At 53.5% G+C, this 16,636-nt stretch overlaps 2 protein-coding genes across 2 annotated transcripts; one reads left to right on the top strand and one right to left on the bottom strand.

Annotated features, from left to right (window-relative positions):
* The first annotated feature begins 3,064 nt into the window (after nucleotides 1-3,064).
* Nucleotides 3,065-9,258, top strand: GUCA1B (guanylate cyclase activator 1B). The gene is made up of 4 exons (XM_063418281.1): nucleotides 3,065-3,501; nucleotides 4,670-4,819; nucleotides 6,400-6,514; nucleotides 7,216-9,258. Exons 1-4 carry the CDS (start codon nucleotides 3,298-3,300, stop codon nucleotides 7,341-7,343), a joined length of 597 nt encoding a protein of 198 aa, XP_063274351.1. The 5' UTR covers nucleotides 3,065-3,297; the 3' UTR covers nucleotides 7,344-9,258.
* A 2,604-nt stretch (nucleotides 9,259-11,862) lies between these two features.
* On the bottom strand, nucleotides 11,863-16,317 carry GUCA1A (guanylate cyclase activator 1A). Its single transcript, XM_063418381.1, has 4 exons — nucleotides 15,939-16,317; nucleotides 13,857-14,006; nucleotides 13,250-13,340; nucleotides 11,863-12,945 (listed from the first exon to the last, which is right to left on the bottom strand). The coding sequence occupies exons 1-4, from the start codon at nucleotides 16,134-16,136 to the stop codon at nucleotides 12,785-12,787; spliced, it is 600 nt and encodes a 199-aa protein (XP_063274451.1). The 5' UTR covers nucleotides 16,137-16,317; the 3' UTR covers nucleotides 11,863-12,784.
* Between the last annotated feature and the right edge of the window lie 319 nt (nucleotides 16,318-16,636).

The raw sequence follows: 16,636 nt of genomic DNA, 5'->3' as shown, positions 1-16,636 counted from the left end.
ACTCCAGGCCAAGCTCTGAAGGATCTTTGATCTCTCCCCAGATGGGTCAGCACAAAAGCCGCCGTTCCTCCTCCCTGCATTCCTGCTGTCCACGCCACAGGGAAGGGTGAGGATGCTTCGGGCTGGCTTTGTCTGAGGTGGGAGCTGTGCAGGGAGACCCCAGCGGTGCTGCTCTCACTCTGCTGCCTTGGCTGTGCCCTGCTGGGAGCTGCCCGGGCGGGGATTTGCCCTTCCCGACCCACTGGAAGGACATTGGAGATGCCCAGCCCCAGGAGGGGTCCTGGGGCAGGGGCTGGGGTGTTTAAAAATGGAGCAAAGTGGCAAAGCAGCTGGGTGAGGACTGCTCCAGCCTGGCAGAGGGGGCCAGTCCTGCCTGCAGACCCCTCTGGGGGCTTCCCTCAGGCAGGCTGCAGCCATGGCAGCCAGCACCTTCTGCCTGTGCCACAGCCTCTGCTGCCTTCCCAGCTCCGGCACAGATGCCAAACAAATGAGTCTGCCCAGCCCTCTGCAGGGTTTGGTGGTTTTTTTTTTTTTCCTCTTGAGTTTCTACCAGGCTGTGCTGGAGCGTGTGGCAGCACGTTGGGGTAGGCAGCTGACAGGAAATAAGTTGTCTTTTTCCATGCTCTTGGCTGGGAAACTCGGCAGCTTTGGAGCTGCAGGGGTGATCATGCAGGGGTAACTCCTCAGGCAGGACGTGCAGTCAGCGTTACCTGTCTGTCACTGATCATGCAGTGTTCACTGACACAGCACACACAGCTCTGATCCTGCTCCTTCAGGCAGACAAACAGCACCAGCCTCAGGACTGAAGTGTTCTCTGGAAATTGTTCTTTTCATTTTTACGTCTCTCTGCCTATATTTGCCTCTATCTGCATTTTTTTTTAATCAAATGAAGAGATCTTCTGGCTGATAAAGTGTCCCGTGTGAAGTGACGTCCTGCTGGCTGAGAGACTGCAGCTCTTTCAGTCTGCAGAGCACACAGAGGACGTGCAGAGGAATTTTCATACCAGCAGCTATGGGATTTACTTTATTTCAGTGCCAAATTAATATCACTATTTTATCAACACGATTGTATGTCATGATACCTGCAACAGCAGCAGCTGGGCTTTGTACTCCAGCTCTCCTGCAGCCCTTTGTTCCCAGCTGGAGAAGATTGCAGTCATCAAAACATAAAGGAACCATTTTCTCTCCTGGGAACAGATCACCAAGTTCCCATAAGGCAAAACAAAATTATGCAATGAGTCAAGACAACGTCCTGGGCATGTGGAGTCTTGCAGTGTGCTCTCAGCACTCACATTCCAGCAGGCAGCTCCGTGCAGAGAGCAGCACAAAATGGTGGAGAGACCTCACTCAGCACATCCCAAACTCCCCAAATGCTGCAGGAAAAAGGAATAATTTCTTCCCACCCTGTCCTGGCAGCACCTCTGTGGCCTGGGGCTGTTTGTCACCCAGGGAGAGCTCCTGGCCTCACCAGCCAAGATAATTCCAAAAGTTATATAAAATAATTTATAAACATTACTGTGGCTACCAAAGTCTTCTTTCCAGTAGCTCTAGTGAAGAGGAGAAAAGGGGAGGATGGATTTATTGTTATTTTTCTGGTGGGCAGCCCTGGAGCTGCTCTGAGGCATCTCCGAGTCAGGGGCTGAAGCTCAGCTGAAGCAATCCCAAAGGAAGGGTTGAGTTCATTATTGTGTTGCACTCTTCTGGGCACGAGGATTGACAAGAATATCATTAGATAAAAATTCTTTAGCTGAAATAGAACAGTCTTAAATTTTCTGGCAACTTCTCTGGCCCTTCCCATCCATCTGCAGGCTCCTGCTGTGTTGTCTCTCTCCTCTCTTTGCTCCTCTTTTAAAGTGAAACCAAACCTTGCCTGGGTATCCTTACATGTGAAAGTGTAAGGTTGTATTCCACTCCTGCAAATCTCTGTGTATATATGTAAATATAAATATATATATAAATATATAATATATATATGTATACACACAGCACCACTGCTGGGTTACTTGCAGGTGTGAGGGGATTCAGACCACATCTCACTCTTGCAGTGCAGCATGAATTGCTCTACTGTCCTGCAATATCAAATTCAAATTTCAGCCTGGTTCTTAGCCAGTATTCTTCCATGAGAAAGGCTCTTCTTACCTAACCAACACCAAAAAAAGTTCCAAAAAAGTGAGCAGCTTAAATCCATCTGGGCCTTGGCATTAGGATAAGAAAATCTATGGTTTCCTATTAATGCTGCTCCAATCCTCTTAATGAAGATATTGGGCTGGCTTGGGCCCGTTTATAGCTCAGGTCATTCTTTCCACTGACACAGATAATGGCTCAGAGCACTGGTTTGGGGCGCACTGGGGCTCCTCAGGGAGGGGAGAGGGCTCTGGGTGTGCTCAGAGGGGCTGAGCCTGGCTGAGCCCAGGGAAGAGCAGCACTCAGAGCCTGTAACCAAAGCAATAAATGAGATTCAGGGGGAAGGGGGAGCAGGAGAATTTCCATGGACACAAAGAGGGGAAAGGAATAAGGAGAATGTGCTCTAAAAATACAGAAATAAACAATTCCTGCTCTTTTTAGCTTAAAGCTTTAAGATGGAGTTGTGACAATGAGGAATATGAGTGTAGCTAGGTACCTTCACTAATTGTCTCACAGCCTACAATAGGCACTCAATTAATTAAATCCATCAGCAGGGTTTTTTTATGGAAGTGTTTGTTTTCTCAGGATTCATCTCTGCAGTTTTTGCTTTTCCCATGCCCCATCTCACTGAAGCACTGAGCAACCCCTACAGGCAGGTAACACAAGCCAGCATTGCAAAGATCAATGTTCCTCCCCCTATAATCCCTTTTTTCCCCTGGAAGACTCTCCAGGACAGAGAATGGGGCTGTGTGTTGTGTGCAAAGGGAACCTCTGCTCCCACATTCTTTGACAGGGAGGTATTAATGTGTGAACAGGCCCTGAGCCCCTGGAGTTTGCTCCTAAATAGGGCACAGCTCAGAACATCTGAAGGTCTCTGGGGCTCATGGGTGGGAATCTCCTAATGATCTTTAGTTATTTTTATCCCTGCCCAGTGCTCAGTGCTCCGGGGCAGAGGAGCCACTCTGAGATCTCCCAGGGAGTGCACGGAGCTGCCAGGAGCTGGGCACGGGAGGAGGAACCAGAAAACAAAGCACAAAAAAGGGAAGGTGACATAGCAAGACACAGCTCTAACATCAGAGAAAGGCACGAGACAGTGAGGAGGAAAATAACAAAGGACTTTGGCAGGGTTTTTCTTCTTTTCCTTCTGTTTTTAATCCTGCTTTCTGGAGGAAAATGGGACAGCAGTTCACCAATGCTGAAGGGGAGCAAGGAGAGATTGATGTTGCGGAGCTGCAGGAATGGTATAAGAAATTTGTGGTGGAATGCCCCAGTGGGACCCTGTTCATGCACGAGTTCAAGCGGTTCTTCGGGGTCCAGGACAACCAGGAGGCAGCAGAGTACGTGGAGAACATGTTCAGGGCTTTTGACAAGAATGGGGTAAGTGCTGGGCAGCTTGTACAGTCATTTGTGTGATAATTGCCAAATCTGTCCTCTGCAGTGGGGAGGTGTTTGGGTTGTGCTCACCCTTCACTGAGGGGTGAGGGCAGGAGAAGCAGCACAGGCTGGCCTGGATTTATCTCCTCAAGGCTCTACCTAAACTAAGGTCAGAATGTCCCCTTGAGGGACTAAAGGGGGATTAAAAAGTTGAAACTTGGGCAGCCACACTTTGAGACTCTTGAATAGCCAAGGCTCCCACATGGCAAAAGTATTTCTCTGTTGAGAGAGTGGGGAAATCCTACTCAGGCTTCTTCTGTGTTGGAGGAAGTGTCTGTATCAATAAAATATTGGTTTTAGCTTTGCTTTCCAAAAGCAGAGGGATGCTGAAACATTCAGACAGTCTGGTTTTGATTCCCTTTGCCACAATTGTCATGAGACACCTGGGGGAAGTGGGAATTCTGGTTTAGTCACAGCTCCTGCTCACCCAGCACTGCTGCCACGGGCAGCACAGGATGCTTTTGGGCTTCTCAGCTGCCTTGGCTGAGCAGCACCTGCCAAATGGTTCAGTTATTCTTTTCCTGAAGCTCTTGTTCATATTCCAACATGGGGATATTTGTTCCTTGTATCAATGCAGGAAAAGGGGACTCAAGTTGATCATTTCTGATCAGCTCAGCTCCCTTTGAAAATAGGGTCAAAATCACATTGAAGTGGGAGCAAAAGTCAGTTTGTGAGAAAGGATTTAACAAGGCTGTGGAAGATGTTGGCAGGTCAGGCTTGTCTCAGAATTCTAAGTTGTAAAAACCCAAATTCCTGCAAAAAAATGAAAGCTTCAGGTACCAAATTCCACTATAAAAGCTGTGGAGAAAAGGTAGCAGAGCAAACTGTGCATAACAGATGAAGTCCCATTCCTCATTTACAGGAGCTTTCCTAACAGGCCGGAGGATCTGTTTGTGAGGGATGCTGGTGAGAGGAGCCCAGGCTGGGGGCACAGGGCTGTGGCTGTGCCTGCTGCTGGTCCTGAGCTGCTACAAACCTGTGCCAAACAAATGTCCCATGCCTGATCCTCCTGGCAGTTTTAACCCAGGATTTCTGGGAGCTGTAAAGCACTTTTCTATCAGCTTTCTGCCCCGCTCAGTGTCACCCAGCTGCTGCTTCTCTGTTGCCACAGGATAACACCATTGATTTTCTGGAATATGTAGCTGCCTTGAATCTTGTTTTACGAGGAAAGCTGGAACACAAGCTGAGGTGGACGTTCAAGGTGTATGACAAGGATGGGAATGGCTGCATAGATAAACCTGAGCTGCTGGAAATTGTTGAGGTAAGTGGGCATTGCCCAATCCCGTTTTTAAGCAATCCCTGCTCTTTGGCAATGTGATGAGCTGTAGGGGGTTGTGATAATCAGGTTTCAAAGCTGCTGTGGATGGTGATGAAGTGAAAATGCCTGACCCTGGTGAAAGGGTCTGGAGCCCGCTGGGGGTCTGAGGGCTCTGCTGTGCCCGCTGTGGGCAGCCTGAGACCCTCTGGGTGCTCTGCTCTGCCTTTCCTTTCAGCCTCTCCCCACCCAGGCTCCCTGTGCTGGTCTGGTGAGGAGGGTTTCACCCCCTGCCCTCCCTGGGGCTGTGCCCTGGCTGGGTGGGTGGTGAGGGGGCCCTCAGAGGTACCACCAGTCCCAAATCCCTTTGCACTGGGGCCTGTTGGGGTTTCTGCCGTGCCCTGCACTGGGATTTAGCCGTGGCTGTGAGGAGGCAGGGGAGAGGCCCCTCAGTGACTGCAGGGTTTGCTTGGCAAGGCAGGAGCTGCTCTCCTGCCAGGTGACAGAACAGGGGGAATCACCTCCAGTTGCACCAGGGGAGGTTTAGATCATTATTACAAAGAATTTCTCCACTGAAAGTGTTGTCCAGCCCTGGCACTGGAATCACCACCCTGCAGGGACAGAAGAGCTGTGCAGATGTGACACTTGGGGACAGGGGCTGGGGTGGCCTTGGCAGTGCTGGAAGATCCTGAAGGGCTTTTCCAGCCTGAGGGATGCAGGGGGGCTGAGCAGGCAGCCAGGCTCCAGTACCTGTGCTCCCACCCGAGGTGAGATACCGTGGTGGCTGTGCTGCAGCACCACAGGAGCTGTTCCCCTGGCCAGCAGGGCTCAGGGGGCTGAGAATGTCTGCTCATCCCCCAGCTGAGCATCTCGGGGAAGTGCAGAGCCAGGAATTGCCCCTGTGGGCAGCAGGGCTGCCTGGCTGGGAAGGTGAGCAGCTGTCACCTGCAGCAGCAGGGGTGACAGCAGGGCAGCCTGTCTGGGCCACGTCCCATTAGAGTTTTGAGGTCAGCCAAGAATTGCCCAGAACTCTGAGGCCACTGCTAATCCTCTCTCTGGGAAGACTTTACACAACCCCTTCCACCTAGGCAGCACAGGTAACAATGGGCAGGGGGTGCCACGGGAGGAGCAGATAAAGTCTGACCTGGGGAGCAGGAACCGTGGGTCAGAAGATGAGCTAAGCCAGGCTTGGTGTGCAGCCTGGCCACGGCTGCCCCAGAGGGAGGGCTGGCTTAGGCCAGATGAGCCTGGCTTTGGATATTAACGAAATGTCACACTCGAGGCTCGTGATCCTTCCCATCTCTGGAACGCCTGCTTTGTTCTTTGCCAAGGAGCCCTGAGGTCTGCCCGGTGTGTGAGGAGAACACGAGGGCAGCAGCTTCACACAGCAGATGAGGTCATTAATGTGCACCCAGTGTAGGTGTAAGGTCAGAGGTTCCAGCCCAGGTCTGAGGCTGCTGAGGGGCAGATCTTCCCAGAAAGGTTAAACCCCCAGCCTCTGGAAAAGACCTTCACGGTGAGGGCAGGATAACAGAGTTCACTGTACTCATTTCCAGTCCTTTTCCCAATTTGTGCGCTCCCTTCAGTCTATCTACAGGCTGAAGAAGGTGTGCTGGTCCGACGTGGAGGACAGGACCCCGCTGCTGACACCGGAGGAGGTGGTGGACAGGATATTTCAGCTGGTGGATGAGAACGGGGATGGTGAGTGAGGGATCCGGGCTGGCTGCCTTTGATGTGGCTGCCCAGAGATCGCTCGGCTCATTGTGTTACTCACAATGCACACGCTGGGTTCGGTTCTCTGTTCCACAGAGTCAAAGTCTCGGTGGAGCAGGGTGAAATCTTTTTCATTGTTATTTCAATGTGAAATACCGAGCTCGGGCTGGAATTTGATGTCACTCAGATTCCCCAGCAGCCCGAGGGCAGGTCCCGGTCCCGGGACAAGGATCTGAGCAGGGACCGGTGCCAGTCGGACTGGGACTCGCAGGGACCTGGCTGGGACCGGCCCTGGAGCAGCGGGGAGAGCCCCTGCAGCACCCCGAGTCCCTGCCGGGATGGGAGCCGGGGTGAGCCCCTGCAGCTCCCCGAGTCCCTGCAGGGATGGGGAGCGGGGCGAGCCCCTGCAGCACCCCGAGTCCCTGCAGGGATGGGAGCCGGGGTGAGCCCCTGCAGCTCCCCGAGTCCCTGCAGGGATGGGAGCCGGGGTGAGCCCCTGCAGCTCCCCGAGTCCCTGCAGGGATGGGGCGGGTGGGAATGCGCTGGGTCACAGCCCCGGCCCGGCAGAGCTGGGAGAGCCCCTGAGGTGGTGTCTGATTAGCGTCTCATCAGGAATCGCGTCCTGCCTCCTCCTCCTCCCTTATCTCAGCCCTGAGTGCCCATCCCGTGTTCCCCTGCTCTCCCCACAGGGCAGTTGTCTCTTGATGAGTTCATTGATGGAGCCAGGAAGGACAAGTGGGTGATGAAGATGCTGCAAATGGATGTGAACCCTGGGAGCTGGATCACTGAGCAGAGGAGAAAGAGTGCTTTGTTCTGAGAAAATTCGGGTTTGACACGGCTGGAATCGTGATGCTGATTCCCAACTGTGACCCTTCCTCTAGCCTGGTAGTGACTTTCCTTTTTAATTCGATCTCAGCATCCAGATGAAAATTTGGGTGGTTTAAGGAGCCTCTCTCGATGTAAAACCCGCGTGGTGACCACTGCTGGTACCAGGGACTATTTCTGGCCCATGGATAAGTCTTGCTGTGTACACAGCACTGTGTTTGCCAGCTCTGCTTTTTGGTTACAGCCCAAGGAACAAACCTTTTGTGGCCTCCTGTGCAGGTGCCGGGCAGGGTTTGTGGCCGGGCAGTGAGGAGTGCAGGCAGCGGTGCAGCTCCCGTGCAGGTGCTGCTGGCAGGGCTCCCCCTGCACGGGTGCAGCACCTCGGGCCAGCACAGCTGCCCTGGCTGCAGCTGGGTGGTCAGGGGGGCTCTGTGTAGGTTTTACAGCCTTTACTGCTGCTCGTGTCCTGCAGACCAACACTCCAAAAATGAGAATTGGCCGAGAGCAGTGGCCAGGACAACACAGAGCCGAGGGAACGAGGCGAGGGCTGGGCAGGAGGAGCAGCAGCTCCTTCCCCTCCCTCCCGGGGACCTGAGGCTGCTCCTGCCCGCTCAGGGGCCTGAGGGGCCGGGAGATGCTGGCTCCAAAGGCTGACATTCCACAGCCCCCCTCAGAGGGCAGAATGGCAGAGGTGTGACCCAGCTCCCTTTGAGCCCTGGCTCTGATGGAATCATCACTCTGGAACAGCTTTTCCTGCTCTGGATGAGCTCAGGGAGCTCCGGGATTTTCTCTGCACTGGGAGGAGTTCAGTGTGGGAGCAGAGATGAGGGAGAGCAGAGTTTTGCTTGGCAGGGTCTCTGCAATGAGAGGATTTGTGCTGCTCCACTGGCAGGACCACAGAAACATAAATCACAGATGGCTTGGGTTGGGAGGAACTTTAGAACTCCTCGATTTCCAACCCCCCTGCCCTTGGCAGGGGTGCCACATTAGGTTGCTCCAAGCCCTGTCCAAACTGGCCTTGAAAAGTGGAAAAAGTGACAAAAATTCCAGTACAGTGGTTTTACACTGGACTTAATTTAGCCCCAGACTACAGATATAAAATTTACACAATTTGCAGGCTGAGCTCTGCTGTTCTAACCCATACAAAGATGTATGTAGGAAAAGAATTTGGGTTGAATCAATATTTTGGTTCCCCTTTATTAGATTTACTGGTTCATTTACAAGAAAAAAACTCCCCAGGAAAATAACATGAGTTTGCCAGTTCCATTTTAATTTTCCCATGGGATCAGTGGGCCAGGTCATACCAATGAAAAGATTTACAACCCCTTTTTTGTGGCCTTTAATTAAGACTGTAATAACTGCCATTAGCTGATTAGTTTGCTGGTTTGTGGTCTTGTCAGTTTACCCAGTGTTTAAATTCCACGGAGAAGTGTTCAGGGTTAGACACAATCAGTGCTAGAGTGCAGATCGTGCACATTTCCACTTTGAAATAGCCTTTCCAGGAGTTCTCTGTAAATACCCAGCAGTTTGGCGTGTGCTGACTTATCAGGGCTGATTAGGCCTGAGCTCTCTGCTGCTCTGAGGCCGCTGGTCAAAGCTCTCTCCAGTCAATGGTTTAACAGCCCAAGATCTGAAAGAAAAATCTGACTTCTGACTTGAGAGCCTGGATGAAAACATTCACTTTTATTGATTTTCCAGCTTGTGAAAAAATGTTTTCAGTGGAGGATACAAACCTCTAAGAATTCCTTACATTTTAACATCTCAACCAAGGTAACACACCCTGCTGCTTGCATGGATTTAGAGAGGCTGTTTAGTTCATAGAATTGCATTTTGCTGGTTCACTGAAATGCTTCAGATTCTCCAGTTCTGCTCACCTGGCCAGCCCAGGCTCTGCAGGGGCTGTTTGGGCCAGCAGCCCTCCCCTGGTGAGCACTTGTACAGATGTTGGTAGAAGTTTTGTAAAACACGAATTGAATAAAGAAGTATTTATTAAAACCCTCTGTTTCCTAGTATTTCTTTGTTAATTAGGTGAAGAGCTGTGTAAGCACCTGAATATCTGACTGAAACTGTAGCCTGTGAGTGTGATATATTGAATTTAGGGGAGGAGCTGTGGAACGGCTGGGTCAGACAGAGATAAGGCAGAGGTGACGATGCTGTTGCAGAGGCAGAGTGGGGAAGGAGCCTCTTCTGTTTGACTTCCATGTGATGACAGCAAAAACCATGAGAGTGTAATTAAAAAAACCAACATTTCTCAATGGAACTCGGAACAGATGCCTAAAATCAGGCGAGCTGATTGCTGCCAGGAGATGCCCCTGTTGTAACCTGCCAGGACTGGAGCAGGACCCTCGGGGGCTCAGGAGCTGGAAGGTTCCGTGTCCTGTGTCCTGGGCAGGTGTGGGGTGGAGGTGCAGGGGATGTGTTTGTGTCAGAGCTGGCAGAACCCAATGGAAAATCGTTCCTCTTATCAACTGTGTAATCTTTGGTGAAGAAATCTGGAGGTGCTTTGGCCGAGTGCTATTTTAAAGCCCTGGCTATAAACAGCCTGATCTCCTCCCGAACTCCCTCAGCACTCACAGCAGGCTCCTGATGTCAGGCGTTTTGCATAATCCCTTCTCCAGACTTAGGGCCCAGCCCGAATTGGATTTGGCTGATCGGATTTCTCTCTGCTCTAAGCTGGGAAACAGGATGGCTTGGAAAAGGCAAATGACTTTTCTGGGCTACCATCTGCTCCGTGTTGGATGCCCCTGCAGCTGGGCAGGACCGAAGGTGGAATAATCAGGCTGGAGAGACGGAGCTGAGGCTGTTGTTGAAGGGAAGAGGGAACAGGAGCCAAGGAGGCATCACATCCTGAAATACCCCGGGAGATGCATCCCTGGAGAAAGCGCTGAGCAGCGGGGACGGCGGGCTGAGGAGGAGAGGGGATCCGAGCCCCCGGCTCTGTGCTCAGCCCTGCCCTGCGGGCAGAGAAGGCTCGGGCAGGGGCTGCCCGGGGGCAGGGTTTGTGTCCAGGTCATTCCCGCAGCTCCTGTGGGCAGGTTCCCTTCGCAAATGTCCTGTGGAAAGCCAGAGTGACCCCCTCAGCCCCGTGCTGGTCACTGCAGGGACTGCCGGGGCTTTTCTTACAGCACCTGTGCTCAGCTGTGCCAAGGCAAAATTCCTTTCCTTTCTTCCCTCCCTTTCCTTCTTTTCCTCCCTTTCCTCCTTTATTTTCCTTCTTTTCTGTCCTTTCTGCCTTCGTGCCTGCCGTTCCTTCCTTTCTTTCCTTTCTTTCCTTTCTTTCCTTTCTTTCCTTCCTTGCTGTCCTTCCTTTTCCTTTCCTTCCTTCTTCCCTTCCTGTTCTTTTCCTCAGAGCTGAGTGCACCTCAGGAGCTGAGCAAGTGTCCCCAGAGTGTCACCCCCGAAGATGCCGCACTTCAGGGCGTTCCGGGGTCCGAGGGGCGCTGCGGGAGCAGCCGAGCCCGGGCGGAGCCTTGGGAAGCGCCGGGAGAGAGCGGCCCCGGAGCCCTCCCGGGCCCGCGGACCGCGCTGCGGGCACGCACCGGGGCTGCCGGGGGGGCGACCGGGTTCGGGTCCCGGGGGTGTTTTGGGGGGTCCCGGGGCTGTTTTGGGGGGTCCGCTCGGGTTCGGGTCCCGGGGCTGTTTTGGGGGGTCCGCTCGGGTTCGGGGTCCCGGTGCGTTCCCGCTGTTCCCGGCGGGGCCGGCAGAGGGCGCTGCGGGCCGGGCGGACACGGCGGGAGCGCGGGGAGATCGGGGAGGGTCCCAAAAACCGGGATGGGGACAGGGATGGGGACACAGGGATCCCAAAAACCGGGATGGGGACTGGGATGGCACTGGGGTGGGACTGGGATGGGGACTGAGATGACGACTGGGATGGGGACAGGAATGGGGACTGGGACAGCCCTTTTGGAATAACTTTGCCTCTATAAATAGGAATCTGGCCGGTCAAAGCTGCTCCTTGGGGCAGAGGAGGGGCTGGGGCAGCTCGGGCAGTGCCCACGGAGGCTGCTCAGGAAGCCCACGCTGAGCTCAGCTCCCTCCTGGAGCTGGTGCAGAGCCAAAGGGCTCCCAGTTTTGTGCTGGTCACCTACGGGGGTGTTGGTTTTGCTGCAAGAGGGAGAGTTACACCCGGAGTAAACAGCTCAGCCCACCCCTAAGGAGGGGTTGCAGCTGCTCCCTCTTGCAGAGCTGTGAGGGGACAATCTCTGTCCACTGCCTGAGCTGTGAGTTGGCCCATCAGGGGCTCCTGTCCAGGTTCTGTGGTTTGTGAGCCTGACAAGAACCCCCGGGCAGCTGTTCCTGTGCTGTGAGAGCCACTACATCTGTCCTGCTGGGAACACAAGGATTGACTGGAAGAAAGAAGAAGCATGAGCTGAAATAATACTGTAAAACATCTTTATTAGTTCACTGTAGGAGTGGAAGTACAAAAGCTTCCAGGTAAAACTCTGTCAAATGAAAAAGACACACAGGAAAAATAACAAAACTTTCAGCTGGGCAAGAAATCCTTCCTGGTGTCCTGAGTTGCCTCACCACGCCTGGGGCTGCTCCCGGGGCTGAGGAGCCTCCCTGCAGGAGCGGCCCCGCTCTGCCCGGGCTGTTTGGGCTCCTGTGCCTCGGGGCTGCCAGCCCTGCCCAGGGCTCCGGGAAGGGACAGGGCCGAGCTCCCCGGGGCCCTGGGGATCCCACCCGGAGGATTCCTGCCTGTCAGGAATCCTCGAGGGTGCTCTGAGCTGAGTCTCACCCCTCTGTAGCAGCTCCCCCCTCCAAACCCCACACAGACATGGGGGTCAGAACCTCCTGGTGCTCCTTTTCCGGGTGGTAAAACATGCAGGAATATTCCTGCAACGCTTCTCCCTCTCAGGTTACTGCATTGCTGATTCTGCTTATCTGGAAGCATTTCCTTCCTTCCAGAGGCTTCAGGGAGAAACCTTTCCTTACAGTCCAGGGGGGTGTTAAAAAAGGCACCATTCAATGTTTTTAATGCTTTTAAACAAAGAAAAGCCACTGCATTCACCCCTCTCCTTTTTCTAGCTCATAGGAACATGTTTTAACTCACATTATCACTAATCGCTGCTGACCAAATAATAACAGATGAAGGAAGGAGTGACCAGAACAGGTAACCTCTTGCTCTGGAAATACAAATGGGAGGAGAAGGTTTAGATTTGCTTTTCCAGGACCCCTCTCACTGGGGCCAAGTCCTGGGCAGCCCTTGGCTGGACTCCACTGAAGGGGTGTTGGCCACGGCCTCGGTGGGAATTTTGGGATGTTCTTGGTGTGTTCTTGACCTGTACAGCCTCGTGCTGCTCCCCTGCCCAGGGAGCCCTGGCTGCTGTCCCCTCTCTGCGCTCCAGAGGCCCCAGGGCCAGCCCGGGTGGGTGTGGGACAGCCCAGCCCTGCAGCCCGTCCCTGCAAGGCCAGGGGGAGGCGTCCCAGGGGCTACTGGGCAGCCTGGGCATCCTGCCCGCCCTCGTGCGGGTTCTTGCCGTCGTTCTGGATCAGCCTCACGATGTGTGTCAGGTCCAGGCTGCGGGTCAGGATGTCCAGCAGCATCTCGTCCTTCTGCACGCCCTCCATGAACTCCTCCAGGGACAGCTCACCTGCAGGAGCACCCACAGGGCTCTGTTAAACCCTGCCCGCCCCCCAGGACTGGCACAGCCCTGAAATCAGGCTCTCAGCACTGGGTATTGTGCCTCAAAGCCCGCCCAGATCCCACCCAGAGGGGTTCAGGGCAGTGTCCCCTCGGGCAGCCCAGAGGGGATGGAGAGCTCGACCTTCCCAGGGAGCCGCCCTCAGCCAGCCCTCCCTGTCCTGTGTTTTGGGAGCAGCAGGAGCTGCCCTGGCAGCCTGGAGAGCAGGAATGGGGGAGGCAGGAGCAGTGGCAGTGCCCCAGGAGGGCCTCACCGTCTCCATTGATGTCGATTTTGTTGAACACCATGTCTGTGAACTCCTCCGCCGTCATCTTCTCGTTGCAGCGGTTGATGGATCGGATGGCCTGCAGGGACAGGGGCACAGGCAGTGCTGAGTGCTCTGCAGGTCTGTGTGCCCATCAGGACAAGTGGTCCAGTCACCAGACATGAAAGGCCAAACTCTTTTTTGGGGCTTAAACTGGTTTCCAGGCAGTTAGGCTTCGAAAATAATAAGTCCTGCCTAAAAAGCTGGAGATTAAAATCACCTAAAAAGGCAATCAATGCTTTACAGGATTTAGTGGGCATCCTGGGATAAGCCAGAAGCCATTCACCTCTGAAAACCCTTAGATTAAATTCAAGTGCTTATCTTGGCCCCAGTTCCAGTGAACAGAGTTAAGGGAGCTGCAGGGGAGGCCCAGGGGCTGCTCTGTGGCCCAGGGCTGTGAGGCTGGGAGTGCTGGCAGGGGACAGCAGCAGGTCTGGGCAGTGTCTGCTAATCGAGAGTGGAATTCACTGGGCTGGAAGTTCCTGTGACAGCCTCCCTGTGTCCCTGTGTCCCTGTGCCCGTCTGTGGCACGAAGGGAAGGGCTGAGCCCACTCACTTTGATGATGTTCAGCAGCTCAGCCCGGTCAATGCAGCCGTTCCCATCCACATCGTAGAGCTTGAAATACCACCTCAGCTTCTGGTCCACCTTCCCCTTCAGCACCAGGCTCAGAGCTGCCACATATTCCATAAAATCGATGTAGCCATCCTAAAAGCAGAAGGTTAGAAGCGAAGGTGAGACTAAAAGCAGAGAGTCAGGCAGTTATAGGGATTTTCTTGGTCACTTCTGGAAGTCACCCTTGGAACTGGTCCCTCTACCAGGGGCTCATGGAGCGCAGTGCTGAAAGCCAAGGTTCTGCCTGAATCTGTGCAGAAATGTTGTAGAATCAGAGAATTATAAAATCATGAAGGCTGGAAAAGGCCTCCAAGATCATCAAGTCCATCCTTGGACCGTTACTGTTGGGCAGGCACGGACGGGGTGCGTGGATCTGGCTCGGGGACAGAGCTGGCCTGTGCTCAGGGAATTAACACGCCAGGCATTAATTACCAGCCCAAAGCAGTGGGAATTCAGAGGTCAGAGAGGTTTATGCAGATGAACCCTGATAAATTACCCAACCTCATCCTGCCTGCACACAGCTCCAGCTCCTTTCTCCTGCCAGGGGGTCTCATTTCCAGGGGAGGAGTAAATTCAGGAGTCACCCCAGCTCACTGCTGACATCTCTGTCCCTGTGCCATTTCTGTACCTGCTCCACATTTGGAGCACAAACACCTTTATCTTTGACTTTCCTCCCAGCTCACACCACGGTGTTTGAGGTGTCCAGCTGGGCCCAGGGTGGTGGCAGCACTGCAAAGCTGCTGGCCCGAGCTCACGGCCACCAAACTGCCCCAGACCCTGCCCGTGATGCTCACAGCCTCCAGGAGGATGTTGGAATGCCTCCTGCCCACCATAGAGCATCCCCAGGGTGCTTTGATGGGAAATGTTCTTGCTGTGGGTGGTGGCACTGCCCTGGAGGTGCCCAAAAGCCCTGTGGATGTGGCACTGGGGACAGTTCTGTGAGGAACCCGGCAGAGCGGGGACAGGAGCTGGGATCGATGATCTTGGGCCCTTTCCAACCTTAACGATTCCATGATCCCCACTACAAACCAGGGTTTTGTCAATGAGCAGAGGCAGAGCCCCGGGGCGGTTCCAGAGGGGATCATCTGCTTTATCCCACTGCTGCAGGAGCCAGATTAGGGACAAAGAGCTGCTAAGCCCCATTCCCAGCAGGATTTCCTGTGCATCAATTCCCTTTTCAGGCACACATTCAAACACGGGGCAGTGAGCAAGGGAAAGGCCAAGCACAAACAAACACCTGAAGGATTTAGGGCCTGGTTTGCATTTTTGTCAATGGGATTCATCCCACTAAGCCCTTTGGGTTGCCATAAAATAAATTCCTCATCTCGAAGGAGGTGCAATTTCGGGTCATTTGCAAATAGAGGAGGATGCAGTTTCCTGTTAGAAACACAGCATCCATCTGCTTCCCTGGCACAGCTCCTGAGCTGGGCGAGCAGCATTCCCAAATATCTGCTCTGGGACTGCATTCCCAAATCCCTGCTCCAGGACTGCATTCCCAAATCCCTGCTCTGGGACTGCATTCCCAAATCCCTGCTCCAGGACTGCCCCGCTCTGGGGTCTGGCACAGCCACAGCCCGGGCTCAAAGCCTCTCCCCAGGGAGCCCGAGCTCCTTATCCCATGGAATAAAATCAATCCCAGGGCAATCCATTCACGGTTTCAAACAATGTCAACAGCCCCGACCCTGCTGGGGACTCACTGTCCCCGCATGAATGCTGCCCTTGTCCTCACTGTCACAACATCCAGTGTCTAAGGACTAAAGGGCACTTCATTTAAAAGGGATCAAAGACTGCCAGATAAAACCCCACTGTCTGGAAAGGAAAATATCAGTTCTGGGAGAAGTCTCTGTGTCCTTGCAGAGCAGGCAGTGGGTGAGGAGTTTATGCTGGCATTTTTCACATTCCAGAACTGATTCTACAATTTATGAGGCCACAGCAAATCAGGCTGTACCTGCTCAGAGCAGATTCTCTCACACCCACCCAGCCCCAGCACACAGAGCACGGCCGAGTGGAAAGGACAATATTTACCTTATTAAAGTCAAACGTCTCAAACATTTGCTCAACGTATTTGTTCGCTGCCGGACTCAGGTTTTTCAAGCCAAAAAACTGTTTGAACTCGTAGAGGGTGAGCTGGCCAGAAGGACACTCTGTCATGAACTTCTTGTACCACTGGTGGCACTCGGTGGTGCTCAACTCCTCCACGGTTTTCCCGTCCATGTTCCCCATCTCCACACCAAGTGCTGGTCCCTTTGCCGCCAAAAAAGGAGGAGTTGTGAAACTTAGGGAGAAAAAAATCTCGCAGTTCTTCTTTCTGTCTTTCAAAGTCCAGACGTGCCCAGCCCTGCAGGGGTCAGAGCATCAGGAAAACCCAAGTGCCTGGTGCTGTACAGATTCCAGTGGTGATGGGCGCAGGAGACTCCTCTTCCCGGGAAAACCCAAAAGCACAAAAGCCTCCCTGGACGGGAAGGTGACTTTTAAGTACCCAGCAAATCCCTCCCCAGCCAATGAGTGCTGGTGGGTCCTGCCAGGCATTAAGAGTTCAGGGTTAAAATAGAAAAGAGGTAAAATGGGGAAGTCTTGCAGATTACAGGCCCAGCAGGAGATTAGGAGGGTGGAATTTTCTCTGTGATGAGCTAATCTCTTAATCCACTTCATTTACCTTTTTGGGGGAGGGGGGAGGGTGGTGTCACAGGAGCAACAACTTTTGCACCAGAACCAGAGTGGGA

The sequence above is a fragment of the Prinia subflava genome, chromosome 23 (assembly GCF_021018805.1).
Source record: "Prinia subflava isolate CZ2003 ecotype Zambia chromosome 23, Cam_Psub_1.2, whole genome shotgun sequence".
In the NCBI taxonomy this organism is placed as follows: Eukaryota; Metazoa; Chordata; class Aves; order Passeriformes; family Cisticolidae; genus Prinia; species Prinia subflava.
The sequence above is the reverse complement of the archived record's forward strand: the minus strand, read 5'-3'. Positions and strand labels throughout refer to the sequence as shown.